Here is a 25263-nt window from a genome sequence, read left to right on the forward strand (position 1 = left end):
CAGGGCACAGGGTCTATCAGTGTCGTGTCATGAGTCTTGTCAGTAGAGTTTTTCCAAGGGAGTAAGCAGAGAGAGAGGATGTCCCAGAATTCTCAGGAGAAGGCCATGCTCACACAGAGGCCTCATTGACTATGACCCGATTGACAGACTACACTCCATCCCTTCACTCTTAATCCTCTCAAGTCCCAGATTGACACCAGATTATGTAACTATCACAGGCACATAGAGTCTTCATCTAGACTCCACAACATTATAACCAGAAGAAATTCTTGTCATCTGTTCTGGATCTCAGAGTCCTCATCTATAAAATGGGGAACATAATAATGCATGCCTTTCGGGGTGTTGGAAGGATTCCATGAGATCATCCATTGTAGTCCCAGGAAAATCTGCTCTCTGGCTGCAGATCATCATACAAGAGAGCATCAAGTGGGTCTCTATTTGGCCCCTGGTCTACAGCCAGTGGTGCAACAGATAGAAAGACCACTTAAAATGGTTGAAACCTACCACAGCTGGCAGTGAAAGGGATGGAAGGAGAAGTAATAAGTTAGTGGGTAGACAGGTTTACTTGGGGGAGGAGAAAGAAAATCCAACAAGAGAGAGATGGACCCCTCGAAAATGATGGGAACAGGGTAATGGGAGGTTTAATGAGTTGTTGACTATAAAGCTGATGATCTGGTCCATAAATTTTCACCTAATTCACAACAAAGAGTTTTGGGTTTTTTTTTTAATTAAACAAATGATTGAAACCTCTCAGACCAAAGAAACTGCAAAGTGAGCCCAAGACACTGTGTGCAGGTAGTAGACCAGTCACACCCTTTGCGAGGGCTCAATCAAAAGCAAACAAAGCAACACAAAATAAAAAGGCTAAATTTTGGATGAGCATCTGCATACCGAGAATGAATCTGCATGCAATGAACATCTGTCATGGATCAAAGAAATTAACTATTGGAGTTGCCAAATGTTTCAGTCGGCCTGAGTAGTTCTATGTTCAGGATGGTTTCATGAGAACGATATGATCATTGGTTCACCACCACCCAAAGGATCTTGTCATGAATTGAATTCTACACCCCCAAAATACTGGATCAACTTGGCTCGGCCATGATTCCCAGGACCACATGGCTGTCCTCCATACCGTGCCTCATCTGTTGTAAATCCTAAGCCCTGCCTTTGGTGAGTGAAGGGAGGTCGTTGTGGTTGTTGCTAGGTCCCCTTGAGTTGGTTCCAGCTCCTAGTAACGATATAATGAAATGTCTGGTTCAGTGCCATCCTCCCAGTTGTTGTGTGCACCCGTTGTCATAGCTACTGTGTCAATCCATCTCACTGAAGCGCAGTAATTCTGTCTCACTGACCCTAAACTTTGCCTAGCACAATGTCCTTTTGCTGGGACTGTTCCCTCCTGATAATATTTCCAAAGTACACAAGGTGAAGTCCCACCATCTTCAAGTCTAAAGTGCATTCTGACTCTGTTTTGTGAAAGACATTTGTTTGTCCTTCTGGCTGTTCATGATCCTTTCAGTATTCTTCATCAACACCATAATTAAAAGACAGTGATTCTTCTTCTCTGAGCTTCCTTGTTCATTGTCCAGCTTTCCCATGCTTATGAGGTGATTAAAAATACCATGGTTTGGATCAAGAACACCTTTGTCCTCAAAGTGACATATTTGCTCTTTAACACTTTAGAGCAGTGGTTCTCCACCTTCCTAAGGTCGAGACCCTTTCATACAGTTCCTCATGTTGTGGTGATCCCCCCAACCATAAAATTATTTTCGTTGCTACTTCATCACTGTCATTTCGCGACTGTGATGGATGATAATGTACCACAGATATCTGATATGCAGGATGTATTTGCATTGTTACAAATTGAACATAATTAAAGCATAGTGATTCATCACAAAATAATGTAATTATAGATTGTGAAACATTTATTTCTAATGACAAATAAATAAAAATTTTTCTTGAAGCATGGTGTAGCATGGGTGTCAGTTTTCACACCAGGTCCTCGTACATGGGCGTATCTGCATATGGGGGGACCCACCTGGAGACGGATAAAGGAATGGTGTCTCAGTTTCTAAGACCATCAGAAATAGGCATTTTCCGATGGTCTTAGGCGACACTTCCCCCAAAGGGGTCGCGGCCCACAGGTTGAGAAGCGCTGCTTTAGAGTTGATTTACCCAATGTATTAAACGCACACACACGGCCACTAAGCCTATTCCCACTCATAACAACTGTATATAGGGATGCAAAACTGTAAATATTTATGGGAACAGAAAGTCTCCCTCAGAGATGCTAGTGGGCTTGAATTGCTAATCTTGAAGTTACTAGCCCAGCAAGTAACCCACTATGCCACCAGGACTCCGTACCAAATACAGTAGTATGTCCTTGGATTTCTTGGCTGCTGCTTCTATGAGCAATAATTGTAGATCCAATTGGACGTTAGAGGATTCATTTCTTGTTATGTTGATGATGCAGCATTAAAGTTGCTTTCAATACCCTTACTCAAATCACAACCCCGTCCAAAGTAAGGGGAATTCCCCGCAGGTGGGGCCTGAGTCACCTTTTATCTTAATAGGAGATAAAAGGAAAGAGAAACTAGCAGAAAAGGAGAAACCAGACTAACAATGGGGGGAAAAAGGTGAGAACACAGTACATCTTTTGGACCTGGGACCCGTGGGCTGAGAATCTCCTAAGAGAATTGATTCTAAGACACATGGAGAGCTATCTCCAAGGATAGAATGCTGGGCCCGAAGGGTCTTCTTCCAAAGCCAACAGAAGAGAAAGCCTTCCCCTAGAGCTGGTGCTCTGAGTTTGGACTTCTACCCACATCAACTGTGAGACAAAAAGGGGAGTTTGTTAAAGCAACTCATTCCTCATATTTGTGATACCAGCACTTGATAACTAACACAGATACAATCACACAAATTTACCCCTTCCTTACCACACCATGCTTGGTAAAATAGAGGGGCCAGGAAAAAGAGAAAGGCCCTCGACAAGATGGACTGGCACAGTGGCAGCAACAATGGGATCAAACATAAGAACAATTGTGAGGATGGCGTAGGACCCCGCAGTGTTTCACTCTGTTGTAAACAGGGTTGCTTCCAGCCAGGGTCAACTCAAAGGCACCTAACAACAACATACTACACTGTCAAAATGAAGTAGGCAGTCCATAGCTGAAGGATTAGCCACAGAAAATATTGTGAATATCAACAGAACATTGTCTGACGTGTTGCTGGAAAATGAGCCCCTCCGGTTAAAAGGCATTAAAAATATGACTAGGACTTCTTCAAGTAAAAGCAGCTTCAATAGCGTGGATGAAGCAAGGCTTTTGAGCTGTTCATTTTCTGGTAAACTATGACTCAAAATGAGACGAAACCGCTAACACAACCATTAAAAATTGGAATGTGGAATGTATGGAGTATGAATGTAGGAAAATTATTACTGTTAGGTGCCATCAAGTCAGCTCTGACCCATAGCAACCCTATGCACAACAGAACGAAACACTGCCAGGTCCTGCACCCTCCTCACAGTCATTCCTGTGCTTGAGCCCATTGTTGCCGCCATTGGGTCAATCCATCAGTTGAAGGCCTTCCTCTTTTTCATGACCCCTCCACCTTCATGATGTCCTTCTCCAGGGCCTCATCTCTCCTGACAATATGTCCAAAGTTTGTAAGATGAAGTAAAAAAAGATGAAATCTTGCCATTCTTGCCTCTAAGGACCACTCTGGTCTTACTTCTTCCAATACAGATGAGTTTGTCCTTTTAGCAGGTCATGGTCCTTTGAATATTCTTCTCCAGCACCACAACTGAAATGCATCTATTCGTCTACATCCTTTCTTAATGTCCTCAATGTCCAATTTTCACATGCATATGATGCAATAGAGAATACCATGACTTGGGTCAGGTGCACCTCAGTTCTCAAAGTAACATCCTTGCACTTCAATACTCTAAAGAGGTCTCGTGCAGTAGATTTACCTAATGAAGTAAGTCTTTTGATCTCTTGACTGCTGCTTCCATGAGCATTGATTGCGGATGCAAGTAAGACAAAATCTTTGACAATTTCAACCTTTTTCTTCATTTATCTGGTTACCTATTGGTCCAATTGTGAGGATTCTGGTCTTCCTTACATTGAGTTGCAATCCATAATGAAGGCTACAATCCTTGATCTTCAACATCAAGTACTTCAATTGGTCCTCACTTTCAGCAAGCAAGGTTGTGTCATTTGCATATGGCTGGTTGTTAATAAGCTTTCATCAAATCGTGATATCACACTTTTTTTTTTCATTTAAGCCAGCTTATCGGATGATTGGCTCAGTATATCATTTGAAGAAGTATGGTGAGAGGATACAACCCTCACCCATACCTTTCGCGATTTTAAGCTATGTCGTACTCCCTTCTTCTGTTTGAACATCTGCCTCTTGATCCATGTACAAGTTCCAAATGAAGTGTTCCAGAATTCCAAGTCCTCTCAAAGTTATCCACAGTCCATGTGCTCACACCGTAGAACAATATACTTGCTATTGCACACAAGGAACATTGGAAATCATTAAAAATAAAATAGAATCAATCCTAGGCAATAGTAAGCTGAAATGGCATGGTATTGACCATTTTTGAGTCAGAAAATCAAATGGTTCACTATGCCAGAGTGACAAATTCAAGAGGAATGGCATTGCATTCAACATCAAAAAGAACACTTCAAGATTTATTCAAGGAAGTCCGATTAATATGAGTCTTATTCAAATTTTCATACCAATCACTAAAGCTAGTGATGAAGAAATTGGAGAATCCTACCACCTTCTGTCTGAAATTGATCAAACATGCAATCAAGATCCTATCAGAATTACTGGTGGCTGGAATGCAAAAGTTGGAAATAAAGAGGAAGGAATAGTAGTTGGAAAATGTTTTCTTGGAAACAGAAATGGACTTGGAGATCACATGATAGAATTTTCAACACCAATGACTCCTTCATTGCAAATAGCTTTTCAACAGCATACATGGTGATGATACACATAAACCTTACCGGATGAAATGCACAAGAGTCAAATTGATTGTATCTGTGGGAAGGAATGGTGGAGAAGTCCAATGTCATCATCCAAAACAAGACCAGGGACCAATCCTCAATTGCTGATATGCAAATTCAGGTTGAAGTTGTAGAAAATAAGTCCAAGAGAGCCAAACATGACCTTGAGTATATTCCAGTTAGATTAAGAGGATCTCCAGAGTAGATTGTAAACATGGAACACACTAATGACGCCATACCTGAAAAACTGTGGGATGACATCAAGAACATATGTGGGATGACATAAAGAAAAACATACATAAAGAAAGCAAAAGGTCATTTAAAGACGGGAGAGATAGAAAAGACCAAAGTGGATGCCAGAAGAGACTTTGAAACTTGCTCTTAAGAACAGTGTGGCTAAAGCACATGGAAGAAATGAAGCAAAGGCATGGAACAGAAAACTTTAAAGATCAGCTCAAGAAGACAAAGCACAGTACGATCATGAACTCTGCACAAAAACCTTGAGTTAGAGAGCCAAAAAGGGCATAGCATATCTGAAGCTGAAAAAAGTTGAAGAAAAAATTCAGGCCTCAAGATGAAATATTGATATGGGCAAAATATTGAATGATGCAGGAAACATCAAAAGAAGATGGTTGGCATTCACCAATTTCAAGAGGTAGCATGTGATCAGGAAGTAGTCAAAACTGCACTGAAGGCATTAGTGAAAAACAAGGAAATGGAAGACTACAGATTCAAATGTTTAAAAAAAAAAAAACAAACCTGCTGAAGCACCGGAAGTACTCACTAGTCTCTGCCCAAAAACTTTGATGACAGCTCCCAGACAAAGCAACTGCAAGAGACCCATATTTGTGCTCTTTTCAAATTGGCCCAGCAGATTTTGTAAATTATAGAACAATCTCATTAACATCACATGCAATAAAATGCTGCTGAAGATCATCCAACCAGTACATTGCACCAGTACATTGGTAGGGAGATGCCAGAGGTTTAAGCTGCATTCAGAAGAGGATGTAGAATAAGGAATACCATTGTTGATATCAGATGGATCCTGGCTGAAATAAAAGAACACCAGAAAAATGTTTACTTATCTGTTTGTTATTGACTATGCAAAGGCATTTGACTGTGTGTATCAGAACCATTTACCAATACCATTGAGAAGAATGGGAAAAACAGAATGATCCATTGTGCTCATACAAACCTGTATAAGAGGTGGTCATATGAACAGCACTACTTTGTAGTTTAAAATCAGGAAAGGTGTGGGTGTGCATGAGGATTGCATCCTTTCACCACATGTTCTTGGTCTGTGCGCTGAGCGAATCATCAGAGAAAATGGACTGCGTGAAGAAGAGAACAGCATCCGGATTGGAGGAAGAGTGACGAGCCACCTTTGGTCTGTCTTAACACAACCGTCCTTGAAATCTAAGAGGACTTGGAGAACTTGCTGATGAAAATCAAAGACTGCAGTCTTCAGTATGGATTTCAACTTAATTTAAAGAAAACTAAAATCCTCACAACTGGACCAATAGATAAGATCACGATAAATAGAGAAAATATGGAAGTAGTCAAGAATTCCATCTTGCTTGAATACACAATCAATGTACATGGAAGCAACTATGAAGAAATCAAAGGAAGCATTGCAATGGGCAAATTTTCTGCACAAGGCGTATTGAAGAGCAAGGATGTACCTTTGAGGACTAATGTATACCAAACGCAGCCAAAGCCCTGGTATTCCAATCACTTCACGTGCTTGTGAAGGTGGACAATGAAGAAACAAGATCATAGAAGAATTGATGCCTTTGCTATCAGAAGAGATAGTGTCTGGGGTCTTAAAGGCTTGAAGGTGAACAAGCGTCCATCTAGCTCAGAAGCAGAAAAGCCCACATGGAAGAAGCACACCAGCCAGTGTGATCACGAGGTGCCAAAGGGACCAGGTATAAGGCATCATGCAAAAAAAAAGATATATGTGTGTATATGTATATATATGTGTGTGTATGTATGTATGTGTGTGTATGTGTGTGTATATGTATATATATGTATATATATACCATATTAAATGAAGGGGGAAGTGCAGAGTGGAGACCCAAGGCCCAAGTGTTGGCCAATGGAGATCCCCTCATAGAGGGGTTTAGGAGAGGAGATGGGTCAGTCAGGGTGCAAGGTAGTACAGACGAAGAGCACAGCTTTCCCCCAGATCCTGGATGCTTTCTCCCCCCAACTACCATGATCCGAATTCTACCTTGCAGGGCTGGATGGGGCAGAGGTTGTACACTGGTGCATATGAGGGCTGGAGGCACAGGGAATCCAGGGTGGATGATACCTTCAGGACCAAGGGTGTGAGGGGCGATGCTGGGAGAGTGGAGGGCGAGTGGGTTGGAAAGGGGGAACTGATTACAAGGATCCACATGTGACCTCTTCCCTGGGAGAGGGACGGCAGAGAAGGGGGGGAAGGGAGACTCCGGATAGGGCAAGATATGACAAAATAACGATGTATAAATTACCAAGGGTACATGAGGGGGGGGGAGGGGAGGGAGGGGAAATATGAAAAAGAGGACCTGATGCAAAGGGCTTAAGTGGAGAGCAAATGCTTTGAGAATGATTGGGGCAGGGAATGTATGGATGTGCTTTATACAATTGATGTATGTATATGTATGGATTGTGATAAGAGTTGTATGAGTCCCTAATAAAATGTAAAAAAAGAAAAAAAAAGAATTGATGCCTTTGAGTTAGTTATGTATGGTGTTGACGAAAAATATTGGAGGTGCTGTGGATTGCCAGGAGAACAAACGAATCTGTCTCGGAAGAAGTACAGCCACATGCTCTTTAAATAGAAGATGTTGAGATTTTTATCTCATGTACTTTGGCCATGTTATCAAGAGAGATTAGTCCCTCAAAAATGGGAAAGAAGGGGGTGGATGAAAAAGAGGAAGACCCTCCGTGAGACGGATTGACAACAGTGGCTATAACAATAGATGCAAACAGAATCATTGTGAGGGGTCAGAGGACCGGGCAAGGTTTTGTTCTGTTGTACAACGAGTGGCCATGAGTTGGAAGTGGCCGGACAGCACCTAATAGGGACACGTGCATGTGAACGATGGGTGATGCAGAAGGAAGACCAGAGAAGAATTTGGTGAAATTGAATTGTGGCATTTGAAAATGTTGAAAGTACCATAGCGTGCCCGAAAAACAAAACAAAAAAATCAGTCTTGGAAGAAATACAGTTGGACTACTCCTTAGAATCAAGGATTGTATCAAGTCTTGGGGTCATGCTATCTTTCCTTCTGGTATTCTAGTTCCAGATCTTTGCACATTTTATGATAATACTTTACTTTGTGTTCTTGAGCTGCCTTTAAAATGTACTATTCCCTTCTTTTACTTCATAATTTCCTCCATTTTCTTTAGCTGTTCTATGTTCAAGAGCAAGGTTCAGAGTCTATGTCTGACTGTGTTCTGCTGCTATTCATAAGGTTCATAAGGTTTTCGCTGGCTGCTCCCTCATAAGTCAACAGCCCATTCCTTCTTTGTAATCTGTTCTTAGTCTGGACCGTCTATGAAAACCTGTTCACCGGAGGTGACTGTGCTGGCACTTGAAAACTGATGGCACAGTTTCCAGCATGACAGTATCACACAAGTCAGCACAAACTGATGGATATGAATATGGGGTCATTGAAAATGCCCTGGCCTGGGCCAGATGTACTTGATTCCTCAAAATGGTACCGATGCTTAAGTTAGTAGTCAAGCACAACTCATCTGTGCCACCCAGCCACCTTTGCAGATGGATAAAGGACTCAAGGAAGCAGGCAAATGGTGTCAGCTCATAAAGAACCCTGCATGAGAAAGAAACAAGTGTTGTCTAGGCCACACAGCACAGACAGATGTTGTTGGGGAAGGGGTTCAATGTTCATTTTGCAGAGATAAACTGCCCTCTGGCCAGCCTTCGCAGAGGAGCTTGCTGGATGATCCTGCATAGCAGTATGTCTGAGGTGGCCTGCAGTTTGTGTCATGGGAGAGATGAAGCAGTGGTTGGGCATAGGCTGAATCCTGCAGGCTCTGAAGCCAGTCATCCATGTTATAGAAAGCTTAGAACCCCAACAATAATAACCCATTGCCATTGAGTTGATTTCCATGCTGCAGGACAAGGTGGAGCTACTCTACAGACTTTCTGAGGCTGTAAATCTGGACCAAAGCAAGCTGCCTCTGCATCATTCAGAGGACAGGCACAGGAGACTGAGGAGTGGTAAGAGAGTTGAGTGAAAGTCAGGGAAATGTGAGATCATAAAAATGAAGGAGAAGAAATCTATCAAAGACACAAGCGGCCAAATATTATGGAGAAGTCATAATGAATATTGAGGGGGGGGGGAAGTTTCCTTGATTTGCCCAGGAAGAACTCATTGAAAACGTCCTCAGAGACCAGGAAATAAGGCAAGGACCAGACCAAATACAGGGACACACATGGTAGGCAACTAAAAAGGAGGTGGGGAAAAGAAAATAATAATAATATTAATTAAGAAGAAATGGGTAGCGGGGGCACAGGACACTAATCCTCCCCAGGGGAGGGTATTGTTAATATCTCCACAGGGAAAGGGGGACCAGACCTCAACCCAGTGCTCCAAGATGCGAATGCAACATGCCGGCATGGAGTAGGGGACCAGTGGAGAGGTGGGGGGGGGGCGGCCCCAATCTCAACTACTAAGTGGACACCTGCCCCTCCTCCCAGAATGTATTTCAAAGGATGGCATTGAATCTGCAACTCTGGAAGAGGTACATAACTGATCACAGCACATGGGAGCAGATGAAGGGGGAGGAGAGAGTAGAGTATATCCTGGCCCATCTGATCTTGAGGACGATGTTTCCAATTAGAGCAGCCAGTCCACAGAGAGGACCACATGGCCGGCCCCACTATGAGACATGACGCCCCTCACTGAACCATACATAGCCCTATAGGGGACAACACTGGAGACACAGTGCGGGAATTGCACCCGATATGATCCCACCACACCGAGGCAAAACACTAAGTAGGTACAACAGAACAGCAAGGGAACGGAGCGGCGAGGTCCCCAGGGAATGCTTAAAGTGGACTTTGGGGCCAGGGTGTGGTGCCCCAACAGACTGGACTGGAAAACACTCGTAAAGGCCAACAAACAATCCTTGAACTAACTCCAAGCTTTTCTTTCTTGTTGTGTTTTGTTTTTATTGTCATTGACTTGTTGTTTTGTTGTATATTGTTGCTTGGTTTTGATCTGTCTTGTCTTTGTGCATGTTACTATTTCCGCAGGTCTGTATAAATAAGATAGCCTCAATGAACAATCTAGAGGAGAAAGCAATGGGACCGACAGTTCCAGGGCGACATGGGAGAGTGAGAGGTGGGGGGAAAGGAAGTGGTATTAACAAACCCAGGGACAAGGGAACAACAAGTGATCCAAATCAGTGGTGAGGAGGGTATGGGAAGCCTGGTAGGGCATGATCAAGAGTAATGTAAACAAGAGGAATTGCTGAAACTCTGGTGGGGACTGAGCATAATAGTGAGGCAGGAGGAAAGCCAAGGGAAATAGAGGAAAGAGCTGGGAGGCAAAGGGCATTTATAGAGGTCTAGATAAAGGCATGTACATATGCAAATATATTTATATATGAGGATGGGGAAATAGATCTATGTGCATCTATTTATAGGTTTAGTACTAAGGTAGCAGAAGGACATTGGGCCTCCACTCAAGAACTCCCTCAATGCAAGAATACTTTTATTAATTTGCCATTCTGTGATGCTCACCTTCCCAACACAATCGCTGAAGACAAAGCGGGTGAATAAGCAAATGTGGTGAGGAAAGCTGATGGCACTCAGCTATCAAAAGATATACCGTCTGGGGTCTTAAAGGCTTGAAGGTAAACAAGTGGACATCTAGCTCAGAAGCAACAAAGCCCACATGGAAGAAGCACACCAGCCTGCGTGATCACGAGGTACCGAAGGGATCAGTTATCAGGCATCAAAGAACAAAAAATCATATCATTGTGTGCTCACCTCCCTGATACAATCACTGAAGACAAATGGGTGCATAAGCAAATGTGGTGAAGAAAGCTGATGTTACCCGGCTATCAAAAGATATAGTGTCTGGGGTCTTAAAGGCTTGAAAGTAAACAAGTGGCCATCTAGCTCAGAAACAACAAAGCCCACAAGGAAGAAGCACACCAGCCTGTGTGATTACAAGGTGTCAAGTATCAGGCATCATCAGAACAAAAAATCTTATAACTGTGAATGATGGGTGGAGTGCGGAGTGGAGACCCAAAGCCCATTTGTAGGCCACTGGACATCCCCTTACAGAAGTGTCTCGGGGAGGAGATAAGCCAGTCAGGGTGCAATGTAGCTATGATGAAACATACAACTTTCCTCTAGTTCCTAAAGGCTTCCTCCACCACCCCGCACTATCATGATCCCATTTCTACATGGCAAGTCTGGCTAGACCAGAGGATGTACGCTGGTACAGATAGGAACTGGAAACACAGGGAATCCAGGGCAGATGATCCCTTCAGGACCAGTGGTGTGAGTGGCGATACTGGGATGGTAGAGGGAGGGTGGGTTGGAAAAGGATCTGTATGTGACCTCCTGCCTGGGGGATGGTCAACAGAAAAGTGGGTGACGGGAGATGTTGAACAGGGCAAGATATGACAAAATAATAATTTATAAATTATCAGGGGTTCATGAGGGAGGGGGGAGCAGGGAGGGAGGGGAAAAATGAGAAACTGATGCCAGGGGCTTAAATGGAGAGCCAACGTTTTGAGAATGATGATTGCAATGAGTGTACAAATGTGCTCTACACAACTGATGTATGTATGGATTGTGATAAGAGTTGTGTGAGGCCCTAATAAAACGATTTTTTTAAAAACCTACAAAAAAATAGAAAACATCCTTAGCATAGGTGGCTTGACAACAAAGCTCACATGGAGGAAGCACACCAGCCTGTGTGATCATGAGGTGTCAATGGGAAGAAGTAGCAAAAGCTCAAAAAAAAAAAGCAACCAAATTGATGGGAAGGGGCATGGGTATAGTGGCGACCCCAAATCCACCTGTAAGGTAACGGGACAGTCCCTCTGAGAGAGCCACATAGAAGGTATGATTAATCCAGGGTGCAGTAGAGCACTGATGAACCACATAACTATCCTCTAGTTCTTTAATATTTCCTCTCCTTATTTGCAGTTTTTGCTTCACTTCCTTAATCATGTCATATTCACGTGGGTTCATTTTTATATTTAAGATCATTGAATACATGAAAGCCAAGATCTATAACACTTCAGAAATAGAAACAGGAGTGATCATTCCCTGTGGGTACAGGAAGAGGGGTGGGAGGTGGGGATGGGAGCTGATAGTATTGAGGACTGTATAACCCGACTTGATGGGATCTAACAACAGAATTGTGTGTGAATACATATATTGGATGTGTAAGCTATGTCCATAAATAAATAGATAAGGGTTCCTGGGGGTATGGTGGGGGTGGGGAGGGTATAATGGGAGCAGATATGAAAGAGTTCAAGAAGAAAGAAAATGTTTTAAAACTGATTAGGGTAGCAATTGTACAATACTGATGGGATTGAACTATAGAGTGTTATATCTGTAAGAGCTCCCAATAAAATGATTTTTAAAAAAGGAATAGGTGGCTTGAAGGGCAACATGCAGAGGAGAGAATGTGGTAGAAAGAACCTGAATCCTAGAGGCACAAAAGGCACTTTCAAACACGTTATTGAACGTATCTGTGCCTTTATGAATCTGTAAACTGAAACTCACAATGGTGCAAACAACACAGGGTTGTTGAACGTTACATGAGCTTACCCATGCAAACCAGTGGTTCTCAACCTCCCTAATGCCGCGACCATTTATTACAGTTCCTCATGTGTGGTGTCTGCCCCACATAAAATTATTTTTGTTGCTACTTCACCACTATCATTTTGCTACTGTTATGAATCAGGCGACCCCTGTGAAAGAGTCATTCAACCCCCAAAGGAATCGCAACCCACAGATTGAGAACCGCTCATGTAAACCATTTAGTGCAGTACTGGTTCAAAAGAGGAGGAACGTAGTGCTAAGTGGTTCAGGGCAGGAAAGTGAAACCACTGAAGGTTTCTTAGCCTGGACTATTGGCTTCAAGGTCATCTCACTGTAGGTGTAATCATGTCAGGAAACTTCTGCTGCCATTGTTCCCACCATTGAGGCAACTACAGCCCCTCACCCACAACGCTGGGACTCGGCGCACTGGAGCATGGTGTACAGGTGCCACGATCATGTCTTTAGAAGCTCCCTACCAGGCACGAAGGCCCAGCAAGATAGCCTTTGCCTGACATACACCGTCCAGACCTTGTCCATGCGTGTTTCATCGTCCGAATCAAAAATGTAGTACAGCCCACGTTGTATAAGGACTTCCAGCTTCAAGAGAATCTGGAGCATGCATTTTGAGCTTTTCTATAGGGAGGGAGATGTGAAGGGGCAAGAGTGGGTGCTGAGTGCCAGTGGGTTGTGTCAAGCTCATAGATCTTGATACAGAGCAAATTTTCTCAGGCTAATCATGAACCACCATTCCAACTGTGGTCAAAATACAGTATCTCACTGATTGACAAAAGTGTACAAAATATAGAGGAATAGAACAAGACTCAAAACCAAAGGATCAACTTGAAGATTTCTTTTTGTAATATTGGAAGTGGGAGAAAGATGAGGCTCACTACTACTGTAAAGATTTACAGCCTTGGAAACACACAGGTAAAGTTCTGCCTTATCCTATATGGTTCAGAATCCATTTGATGTCAGTGAGTGACAATATTGGAAGATTATGGCGAGAGGGGGCACAGATAGTTTATAGGTTCGAGAAAGAGGTGGCGAGAGGTGGAGAAGCCAAGAAAAGTTCTGCCTCGCGGTGTCTATTTTCTGTGTAAAGTAGGGAGCAAACATTATCTGCCCACAGGCAAAGGGATGAGATGGACTAGGCAGTCTAAAGAGAGTGGACTAGCTAATGAAAGGGGAAAATGAGGAGCTGATTCCAAGGGCTTAAGTGGAGAGCAAATGTTTTGAGAATGATGAGGGCAACCAATGTACAAATGTACTTTATACAATTGATATATGTATGGATTTTGATGAGTTATATGAGCCCCCAATAAAATGATTAAAACAACAAAAAGAAAGAGATGAGAGAGGATGGCACAAGGCATCGCTCAGCATACCAGCTAGCAGAAAACAAAGAAACAAGAAGACAAGAAACCAAGGGTTTATTTTATAAAGCATTGTTATTCTTATTTATTGAAAATGTTCATTTTAAAAGTCTTCAAAATAAAAACAAGTTAGAAAAATTGAGCTTGTGTAATAGGGGGCATGACAGAAGAGGGACTAAAAGGCCTTTCAGGACAGCAGTTGAATTAATTACAAGGTGGCAGGGACCCAGTAACAGCGTACTGTAAACAACACAATCGTGGAGACACTGCTTTCAGGCTAACATGGCTTCATTTCCTTTATATTAATGTTTAGTGTGTGAGCCTGCGACACCAGTCTGGACTCAGAGACTCTTCGCAGGATGGCGAAGTCCAAACACATGCCTATGTACATATCACTTTCGAAGAAAGATCTGTCACGATTTGAAACAATCCTTATTGCCAGCTGTCGACTAACCACACACACAAGCGATTCGAAGATGGAAGTTGGTGGTGGTTTAATTTTTTTTTAGGTGAAGGGTGTTGTATTCTAAACCACTGTGCTGGAAAACAGGACCACCATCATTACTAGAAATCTCCACCCTTCCGCTTCCAAGGAGCAATGGGTGTGATTGGCGGATGTTGGACCGCAATTCCTGTGGATGGGGTTATTTCTACTGTGCAGTCAACATAGACAACTGCCCCATACTATATAGCCATGGGACCTTGAGGTGCCCCCAGTATCAGAGAGGAAAGGGGTTCCTTTAGCAAGCTGAGAATTTCAAGCTCCAAGTTTGACTCCTAAACATTTAGAGTGCCCACATTGGCAGGTACCCATTAAATGTACCTAGACGACCATTGACTCTTGGCCTCTCTTTCCAGTGACCTTTCTACCGGGTTACATTTTGCCTTTATTTGTGGGCAGAAGGTTCTGCTTTGTCCTGGAACCTAGGGTTGACTCTCAACTTTGTTGAATTTGGATGTGTGCTGTCCTCTGTAACACTCTCTTGAACCTGTGCTCATGTCCTAGTTTCTGGGTGACTCCCAAAGGTGCTTGGATTTGATTGGCTGAGCAGCTTGCATACACCAGCTCCAAATAAGTAGCTTCACTAGTAACCAGCACCCAGTCACCAAAGGGGCCTTCTCATTCTGGATATATATGCTGGACAATCTGAACGTTTCTGCAAATAATGCTTAGATCCTACTCACAGAGGCCAAGGAGTATTACTTCTCCCAGCATACACGAGAGAGCACTACAGTGAGTGAACGCTGTCTACTAGGGCACAGAATCCCTTCAATATAGATGGTTTTGAAGGTGGAAAGGTAAGAGTTTCCATGTGCAGCGTAGAGGATGTGATTGCTCAGAATCTAATTATGTTGTTAAGAAACACAGACATATCAGGTTTACACACTGTTTGGTACACTTGGCTAAAAGCACAGGAACATACAAACTTACACACTAGTCTGAAAGCTAAGAAAAACGCCCATCATGCACTATGAAGAAGTGGTCAACTCTGCTGTGGAGGGGAGGACTGTTCAGTACGACTTGCTAATGGATTTGGTGCTGGCATGAATGACCAGAGCTTCTGCTTCACTGAGTTTAAATGTAAATGGACAAAAAAAGGAATAAGAGAACTATTCTTGTCTTGTTTTGCAGACAACATAGGACAATAATCAAAAAAGACATGTGCCTTGAGGGCTGGCACATGATGGGCTAAGGAAGGGCATTGGGATCACTCGGCCAAGGACGTTTATGTTTCATCTTACTCTGGTCACACTAAGTACTAAGGTGCTTCCGACCTTTGAGGGGAAAGATGGATTTGCACTTAGCTCTCCATGGCCAGCCCCCGTAGGACAGCAATTGAACCCAACAAAAGTGACCTGAGCACAATGGTTTTGCAGAGGCACTGTGAATTGAAGGCCATATGAAGACCACTCGAAGTCATTGACCTGCGTGAGCTTTCCTTTTCTTAGAGAATGGAAAGGACCCTAGAAAGACTTCTACCACTGGCTTCTGCATTATTCTCTGTTTAAAAACAAAACAATCAACTAATAGCCAAACAGCCACAAACATCCAAGCAAAGATAGCGCACACAGGGGCATACACAGAGAGAGAGAGAGAGAGAGAGAGAGAGAGAGAGAGAGAGAGAGAGAGAGAGACTTGAACACAAAATAAAACCCAAAGAAGTCAACAAACTGAGTCAAATCGCTCAGCTGAACATTTTCAGATGCCCTGAAGGCACACTTTGCCCAGCTGCACAGTGCTGGTTATGGAAGAATCGAGGTCTTGCTACTGGCCTCAGCCCGAATACACTCATCCGTTTGCTTCAGCAATCTCCGGACCAGCTTCTCTAGGTCCCTTCTTGATTTCAATTCTTCTTCCAAGCATTGCTTCATTCTTTTATTCTCCTGCAATAGTAAAAATTGTTTTTCATTACAAAGTATAGTGACCCCTTCCCAAAGCCCCTCCTGCTCACCCGATCAGCAGTCTTCATAGCTGGCTACATGTTCTGTCTTAATTTCACCCTCCTCAGTTCCCAATACAAGGTGTTTTCCTGGTGGTCTTGCCTTTGTCTTTTCATTCAACACTTTCTTCACCTATTTTCTCCAACTCCAGGTTTGATAGGGGACTTCTAAATCTCAATGTGTCTGACTTCATCTCCTGAATACCAGGGGCACGAGGTCTAATGCTCACTTGCTCTGTGCACCTCAAACTCATTCGAGTCTAACCTGAACTCAAGATTTCTCCCATCACCTCACATGTGGGTACTTTCTGAATTTCATGAAGGGCATTATCAAATCACACTGGAACCAATGTTTCCCTAAGTGGGCGATACTGCGCCCCCTGGGGTGCTGGAACACTATAGGGGCACTTCAAAAGCGGATCTCCACCCTTCATTTAGGGTTGTGGGCTACAGTACAAACATTCTTCATTGTCAGGGAGGCACCGAGTAAATTTTTTTCTGACTATGCTAGAAGCCCTGATTTTAAAAAACTCCGTCTTTAATCCCAGATTATTCGTGTTGTGCCATGCATCCAGACTTGATTTCTCCAAGTGGCTGCATGAGATGCCCTTGCATGTACATGTTGAGTTGTGTTTCCCCAGTCATCGGTCGATATACTGGATGCTTCATTCCAACGGCACACCCTCCTCTTCAGCAGGAGCCACCTCTGCCATGGGCCTTCCTCTATGTCCCTTCTCTTTCTCCACAGCCCCACTGGCATCACCTCAGTTCTAGACTTCATCAGGTTTTCACCCGCATTTTTGAAATAACTTCTTTAGTGGTCTTCTGGTCCCTGGTCTCTCTTCTCGCCAACTCTTCTGTCATCCTGGCACCATCAAGTACAATCCGTCTGCAGACACGCTGGGAGGTAAAGTCCCATGTGCCCCAGGGAAGAGTCTGGATCGTGGTAAAGCGATGACAGCTGCAGAGGAGCCCACAAACCTCGAGGGATGGTTCTGCCGAGACTGACACAGTCAAGCATGGTTTCTCTTGTCTTACATCCTTTTTATAGGTGTGAGGGAACATGAGCGTGGTGACCAAGTTTGGGACTCGGTGGCAAACTGCTAGCGAGCAATTTAAATAAAGCTCCAGAAAGACATGTGAACTCAACGCCACATGCTTACAATTGATATCTAGCCCACCTTGATCACAGAAGGAAAAGAAAAACCGCCATCTTACCACTTTCCTTCTGGAGACTTCCTGGAAGCATCTATCAGTGTGAGGCGAGGATGGGAGAGTGGTCCAAGAAAATGACTTTTTCTTTTGCTTTTTTTACATTTTATTAGGGGCTCATACAACTCTTATCACAATCCATACATATACATACATCAATTGTATAAAGCACATCTGTACATTCCCTGCCCTAATCATTCGACTTTTTCCTTTTAATCATTTTATGGGGGGGCTCATACAACTCTTATCACACTCCATCCATCCCTCCATTGTGTCAAGGACATTTGTACGGATGTTACCATCATTGTTCTCAAAACATTTGCTTTCTACTTGTGTCCTTGGTATCAGCTCCTCATTTTCCCCCTTCCTACCCTCCCTCCCTCACGAACCCTTGATAATTTATAAATTATTATCATTTGCCATGTCTCACACTATCTGATGTCTCCCTTCACCCACTTTTCTGTTTATACGTGATTACCTGTTTCAGTTCTTTGACCTCATCCTTCAAGGCATAAACGGTATCAACGAGGCTCCTAGAAGAAAGATAAAATTCAGAGACGAATTTCTGAGGAACCGAGGAACTTTCTAGTTGATCCGTCGAGTTACCAGGAAGGACATTGCTTGGCGTTCCTTGTTTTGCATGGTGCCCCACCCCCACCCTCACCCGCTTCCCCGCCATGCTCATTCAAATACCATTTTCCTTTGTCTATGCTTCCCTCCTCCTTGGCCACTCACCCTCTAGCGGAGATGAGTACAAAATAAGGAGGAGGCCATCAGGAGGCATGGGTTGCTCTATCTGTGAGGTGGTAATGCACATGACCGTGATGAGAAAGGGACCACAGGGCCATGCTGAGGTATACTATCTGTGCTAGGGCCTTGCTTTTCGCATCGGTCTAACCTCCTGTGGACCTGCTCTTCTTGTTGTTAGGCGTTGACGAACACGTTTGGACTTATCGTGACCCGTATAGGACAGAGGAGAACTGTCCCCACAGGTCTCCTGAGATGTGTACACGACTAATTTGTCAGGTCTTTCTCCTTCAGAGCCAACTGCTGGGTTCACTCTGTCACACTTCATTAGTTAGTACGGTGTCACCAGGCCTCCTTGACATGACCCGCTAGCCCTTTAGAGAAGGGGCCTCGGGAAATGTACATATGTCACCAAAGAAGCGATGAGGCACCCCGAAGCTGGAGATCTGGGTTCCAGATCTGATTCTATCACTCGCTATGAAAGCTTGCCTGACTAGCTTCCTTGTTCTCGTCACTGTGTTGTTTCTGGACATATCAAATAGCAAGAATGCCACATTCCTCCCATGACCTCACAAATCTTCTGCTGGCAATTCATTTAGGTGAAATAATAATTACTAGAATGATCATCATGCATTGCGTGATTTCTGTAGGTGAGCCCTTCTACTTATTGATCCATTTAACCTCCCAATGTAGGACCATCTTATCCATTTTATAGATGAGAAAATGGGAGGTGTGGCAGTAAGAGGATTGGTGTAAGGTCGCACCACGTGGGAGCTGAACCAGGACTTTGCTCTGGAGCTCCCATGCCTTTATGATTGTGCTCTATGGCTTCATGCACCCGACAGCCAAACGCATCGGCAATACCGAACACGCTGAAATGTGCTGCTCTATGCAAATTCACGGCTTGACTTCAGAAATGACTCACCTTTAAACAAATGAATTATTTTGGCCCCTTTGTAATTATTTTATGAGCCATACGGTACTAAACCCGGTTTTCCCCCATTAAATCACACTTACTACTACTGTGCAGAGGTAGGCCAGTGATATCATTTCCCTGAACCCGAGTTTCTTCAACTATAAAAGCGGTAAGAATAGTGTCTCGTCTGATGGCTGTAGGATTTCATACATGGTGAAGTATGGAAAGTTGTGCCCAACTCCATCAATGCACGCAGTGGCCCTCTGGGCCAGGAAATCCATTCTAAACCCAACCGAACAAACAAAGGTGTGGATATCTATCAAAACAGCTTCCAGAGGGTCCATGTCAACAGCCCCATGTGTTTCACAGAAGAGCTGAGCTCCATAGGATTGTCGTGCCTGTGACCTTGTGGAAGAGGATCACCAGGCCTTTTTTCCAAGGTGCCTCTGGAAGGGTTTGACCCTCTAACCTTTTGGTTAATAGCACAGAGCCATCCAGAGTACTGATAGTCTCATGTGCTATAAAGGGCAGCTGCCTCCAGCAACAGCCACACCACTGAGTCATTCTGAATGTTCTAAGTCATCTGCCTCTGCTTTTCTCTTGACCTCGTTTGGGTGTTGGGGGGTGGTGGTAGCTTTCCCAAAGTTCCTAACTGCATACTCAGCAAGGAGGGTGCCATGCCCAGATAAGTAAAGGCTGTCCATCAGTGGCAGCTTTACAAGAGCCATCCTGCCCGGCCAGAACTTCCTTCCCAGCCCCCAGCTGAGTAGCCTGGTCTACTCACTTTTCTTCAATGATTGTCTGGCCGTTACTCCTGGTTTCTTCAATGATGAGTTTTTCTTCCTCGGGGAGTAAGACTTGTGGAACAGAGTCTTTGCGAGGGCCTACAGACAAGGAGTATAAGAGCCGAGAGTTCTAATGAAGTCAATTCATAGGTGCTAGCACCTCTCCACTATTCTTCTCGATGGAACTTGGTGGGTAACACTGGTGCTACCCAACATGAGCTAACGGGATCTTACTGGTATGAAAAATTCTAAATGTCTAAAGAAATGAATTTCATGGAGGAGAGCAGTTGATATTCGGTTCAATCGTGTGAAAGGGCTGTGGGAAATACCTGTCCTCAGTCAAGATACTCATCCTTGGCCAATGTGCTTCTCCCAAAAACAGGAGCTGACAGGGCATTTTCTGTTCCTGGGCAGTGCAAGTCGTTAAACACTCAGCTGCTAACAGAAAGCAAACAGGCTCAAGTCTACCGAGAGGTACCTCAGAAGAAAGGCCTGAGAATTTACTCCTGAAATAGCCATGAAAGGAAGGTCATAGGATGCCAAGCGGGGCTCAATCAAGGGCAATGTAGCAGCGAGGAATTACTAAACCCGAATAAAAGCCGAACATGACCTTTGGGCCTTCGGTCTGCCTGAGCCACTGCCCTCTTTTCTTCTGATCCAGGTTCCTTCAGAGTTGTCAGCACTCTGGGCTTTCACTCATGCATCTACCTTTCTTTTACCGAGGGCACATGTGGGTGTAGGGTCCAGCCCTTCATTGGTGCTTAATAAGTGGATGATGAACCGAGCGTTCTGCCATGTGCCAAGCACTGTACTAGGCACTCCCCACATGTCCCTGATGAGCTTGTGGCAAGGAGGGGCCAAAACTGTGACTCTTGAGACCAGATACCTGCCTTTTTGTAAAAAGAATCATGGGGAAAAGTCATAAAAGAGATGCTGAGGTCAAATCTGATGTTTAAAAAGAATTGCCACCAAGATGTGTCGGAACAGAAGTGTGCCTCATAGCATTTTCAGTGACTGATTTTCTGGAAGTAGACCTCCAGGCCTTTCTTCTGAGTTGCCTCTGGGTGGTTGAACCTCCAAACTTTTGGATTGCGGCTGAACTTGTTAACCATTTGTACTACCCTGGGGCTTCTTCTTCTTCTCTCTCTCTCTCTCTTTTTTTTTTTTTTGCATTATTCGCCACCATAGAGTCAATGCTGACTCAATGTGATCCCCTCCCCACTGTGGGCTTCTGAGACTGTAACTGTTGATGGGAATACAAAGCCTTTCTCTGGCTTAGCTGGTGGTGGTTTTGAACTGCTGACCATATGGATGGCAGCCCAACTCGTAACCAATAACACTACCAGGGCTCCTTTTTGCAATAGCGCTGTTTTTTTGTAGTAGTATCTCCTTATCCCCTTCTCTTTCCTAATTCTCACTAGAAAACTACTTTTACATTCCTCTCCTGGCTCCTGGAAACTTGTGATCGAAGCGGGCGGGCCCTAAGCCACAGGCAGGTGTATCTGTGAAACAGAAATCTGCCAGTCCCCCCTCCACAGTCAAATGGGTCAACTTTTCATGGAAGGTTTTCCTCAGGAGGGCCTTGGAAATGCATTCCTCGGCAAGAAGGCATCTGGGTAAATCCACCTCAGAACTCTCCTTCCACACTCAAATGACTGATAACTGGTTTCTCTAAAATGGAGCATTCTTGCTCCAATTGATCCATTCCTTATGCAGGTTCACAACCTTCACAAAAGGGACCCGAGGGTTTTTCGAACAGTGAAAGCCCAGAGACGCAATGGGACCCAACCTTGAAACAACACCAAAATGAATCAGAAAAATGTCCTTTCACTCCCTCCTTAGCCCGTGAGTCGTGCAGGGAAATAGCCTCACCTCATAGGATCCTTAGGAGTCCCAATCACTCGAGAGCAGTGAGTCTGTTGTTATGTAATTATTATTATTAGGATTTAGGTATGTGAATAGCTCCGACACTCTTTAAATATTTTGCTCAGGCCCTGCTAGGTAGCTACATTTCTAGTTTGGTGAAGCAATGTTCTCTTAAATATGCGGCTGATCAAAGATCACATTTTGACTTCCTTTCCAAATCAGTCTATAAGAGAAGATTAGCATCGGTTCACAGACACAGGAACTCTCTGGACTCTTTAATTCCTAACTAGTGCTGGTCTCTGTGTACTTCAAAGGCAAATAACTTTACCCCAAAAAAAGCCTTTTCTTTATTTCTATCACCTCCAACTTTTTTTTTTTTTTGTAATGCCTGCATCTCTTTCTCTCCCTCCCTCCCACTTTCTCTCTGGGTGAAAAGAAAGAGTGGGTAAACAAAGCGCTTGCTAGCAAAACCATCTTATCTGAAAGATGTGCAAAGTACCTGCTGTACTACCGTGCAGGCCTCCTGGGTTGCTTTTCTCTTTTTCTAAGAGCCAGTGAACAGGTACACAACAACAACACATTATTAATTAGAGATAGTAAGTTGGGGGGGCCTACTTAAACTATAAGGAACCTGGTGACCTAGTGGGTTATCACTGAACTGCTAAAGGCAAGGTCAGCAGTTTAAATCCACCACCTTGAGCCATGGGAGAAAAATGATGCTGTCTACTCCTATAAAGATCCAAAGTCTAGGAAAGCCCAGTGAGCAGTTCTACTCTGTCCTATCGGGAGGCTATGAATCCAAGAAGTTGATGGCCTTGGGATCATGGAGCTATAAGCACAATGGTTAGTTACTCAGCTACTAAACAAAGCCTTGGCGGTTCGAATCTACCCAGTGGCTCCGTGAAGTGGAAAGGCCTAGCGATCTGCATCCAGACAAATCAAAGCATCCCAGACAAAACAAAGCATCTGGGGGCAGCGCTGCTCTACGGAGAAGCCCTGAGCCAGAATCAACCCGGTGGCATGAAGTAGCAAGCACTTGAGCTGTGACCTTGTTGAAAATTTGCGCTGGTACAATAGGCTTCGATCACTTTGAGAATCTGAGCGTCCTCTTCCAGAGCAGCTGTACCTGTGAAATTTAATTTATAGTTAATTTTCAGAGAAATATGTGTCTCGTAGCCCTCAAACTATTGCAGTGCCCCCCCTTCCCCATTCCCTGGAACTGACTGCTCTGACCGGGATGTGACAAGAAGTCCAGAGAAAACCCTATCCTAGGCCCCTCATGAGGGAGCCAGAGTGATGGCATACCCGGGAAGCACTGGGGTCAACCTCGGTGAGTCAGCACCAAGGGTGGCTGCTCCTACAGGTCAGAGCTCGACATCGGGGGTCTTTCCAGCTACCTCTGAGAAGCCACGATGATAGCACTGGGCTGGGTGCTGGCTTCAGTTTACGTCTGATACACCACATCCTTCCTCTCCTTTAGAGTTCAAGGTCGTCTTCTCTAGGAAGCTCTCCCCTCCAACGACCCCACCCATTTTCCAACCAGCCAGCCTAGTCACCGATGCACCCAACTCAGTCTTGAGACCACAATAGGGTAGCACCCTAGTCACATACTCATGTTCACACCCAAGTGTGGGTGAGAAGTGGGGGGTGGGGAATGGAAGTAGAGCAAAGATTGATCCAAACCTTATCCCCCCCCCCCCAGAGATATGCAAACTTGTCACCTCTTTGTGAGTCATCACTTAGTCCTTAACATTTGCCCCAAAGTATCTTGTTCACAGCCTTCTGGTCAAGGACAGGAAGTACTGTGGACTGCTTGATTGAATTCGCGTTCATCCCCCAAACACAGAGGTATATTTGAGATGCCAGCAGGCTGATTCCTTGGCTACCCAAGGATGCCATTGAGAATTAGACTTCCAGAAAGAATTTAGCCTGCAGGTCGATGTATTCTACCTCTATAGAGGAGGTCATCGCGGGCATGGGAAACAAAGAGGGGGCAAATGCATCCCATCAAATGGGGCCCTTTAGTAGTTCTAGAACCAAGCAGAGAAAAAGACTGGACGCAAAGAAAACACAGGTGGTGTTCACCGAAGATGGCATAAAGTGCAGCAGGAAACTGCAGAAGTCTTCGAGATGACCAAGCCTCCCCACTCATTTGTATGTAGCAGCTGATGCCGAGAACAAATTGCTCCCATCAGCTGCTTTAAGCAACATTAATTAGTTCATCCGTAATTAAACCTCAGAAAGCACAGAATACATACTTTTCCGAATCACATACTCCTCCTCTGATGGTTTTCTTTCGGTCTTTCTTTTGTGAAGAAATTTCTTCATGGTTTTGGGGCTCTTACTGGATTCCTGTAAGAATAGAGGTGTCTTAATGATTTCAAATCCTCTCCCCAAGCACACGCACATACACACACACTCACACACAAAGAACAAATGAACAAACAGAACATCTCTTTCTTATTTGGGCAGTTTTAGTTATGAGTGCATCACAACTTAATATATACATATGAGCATGGCTCCAATAAGCTTTAGGAGGTCAAATAAAAAAGGGTCAATGACATTATCCTCTCAAATGCCATAGGAATGGAGAAGGCCTACTGAAGATGGGGGTGGATGCTGTCAGAGGCCAAATGCCTTTAGGGTACCATGTGGACAGAAAATGAATGGGAACCCAGGAGGAAGAACAGGATCCCTAAGTTGATTCCTGTTTCCCACCAATGTCCTCTTAGGAGAATCAAATAACCATTCTACCTGTTGAGGTGGTATATGTGCCTTTTCAACAGCTTCACAAGTTCTTCCATAATTTCCCTTAGCACGAATCCCAGAAAGAAGAGCACACTTGTCACTTCTCATATGGGAAAATTAAAGAAGGGAGAAGCAATCATTTTCCCAAGGTCAGATAGATGAGCATGATGAAGAATTTCCCAGTAACTAAGTTTGGATGAGGGGATAATGGATCTGTGGCCAGGTTTACGTAGATCTACATAAAATAATATCTTTACTTGGCAGATAAGAGGTGTTGATTATTTTGCTTTTGCTCTGCCATGGGGATAACCGGGAGGTCTAAAAAAGTGCTTATCGAAATAAACAGGCTATGACTT

General features: G+C 44.0%; 1 protein-coding gene across 6 annotated transcripts in view; it reads right to left on the reverse strand.

Moving 5' to 3' along the window:
- Positions 1–14248: 14248 nt before the first annotated feature.
- The window catches only part of ARHGEF6 (Rac/Cdc42 guanine nucleotide exchange factor 6), a 123075-nt gene continuing 112060 nt past the window's right edge, over positions 14249–25263 (reverse strand). For all 6 annotated transcript variants that reach the window (XM_075539482.1, XM_075539477.1, XM_075539478.1 and 3 more), the window contains 5 exons: positions 24418–24511; positions 23208–23285; positions 20293–20392; positions 18324–18378; positions 14249–16577 (listed from right to left, as the gene is read on the reverse strand). In XM_075539482.1, coding sequence (XP_075395597.1) covers positions 16437–16577; positions 18324–18378; positions 20293–20392; positions 23208–23285; positions 24418–24511 — 468 coding nt within the window. In that variant the 3' untranslated portion in view covers positions 14249–16436. The remainder of the gene's footprint in view (positions 16578–18323; positions 18379–20292; positions 20393–23207; positions 23286–24417; positions 24512–25263) is intronic.

This window comes from Tenrec ecaudatus, chromosome X (genome assembly GCF_050624435.1).
Source record: "Tenrec ecaudatus isolate mTenEca1 chromosome X, mTenEca1.hap1, whole genome shotgun sequence".
Lineage (NCBI taxonomy): Eukaryota > Metazoa > Chordata > Mammalia > Afrosoricida > Tenrecidae > Tenrec > Tenrec ecaudatus.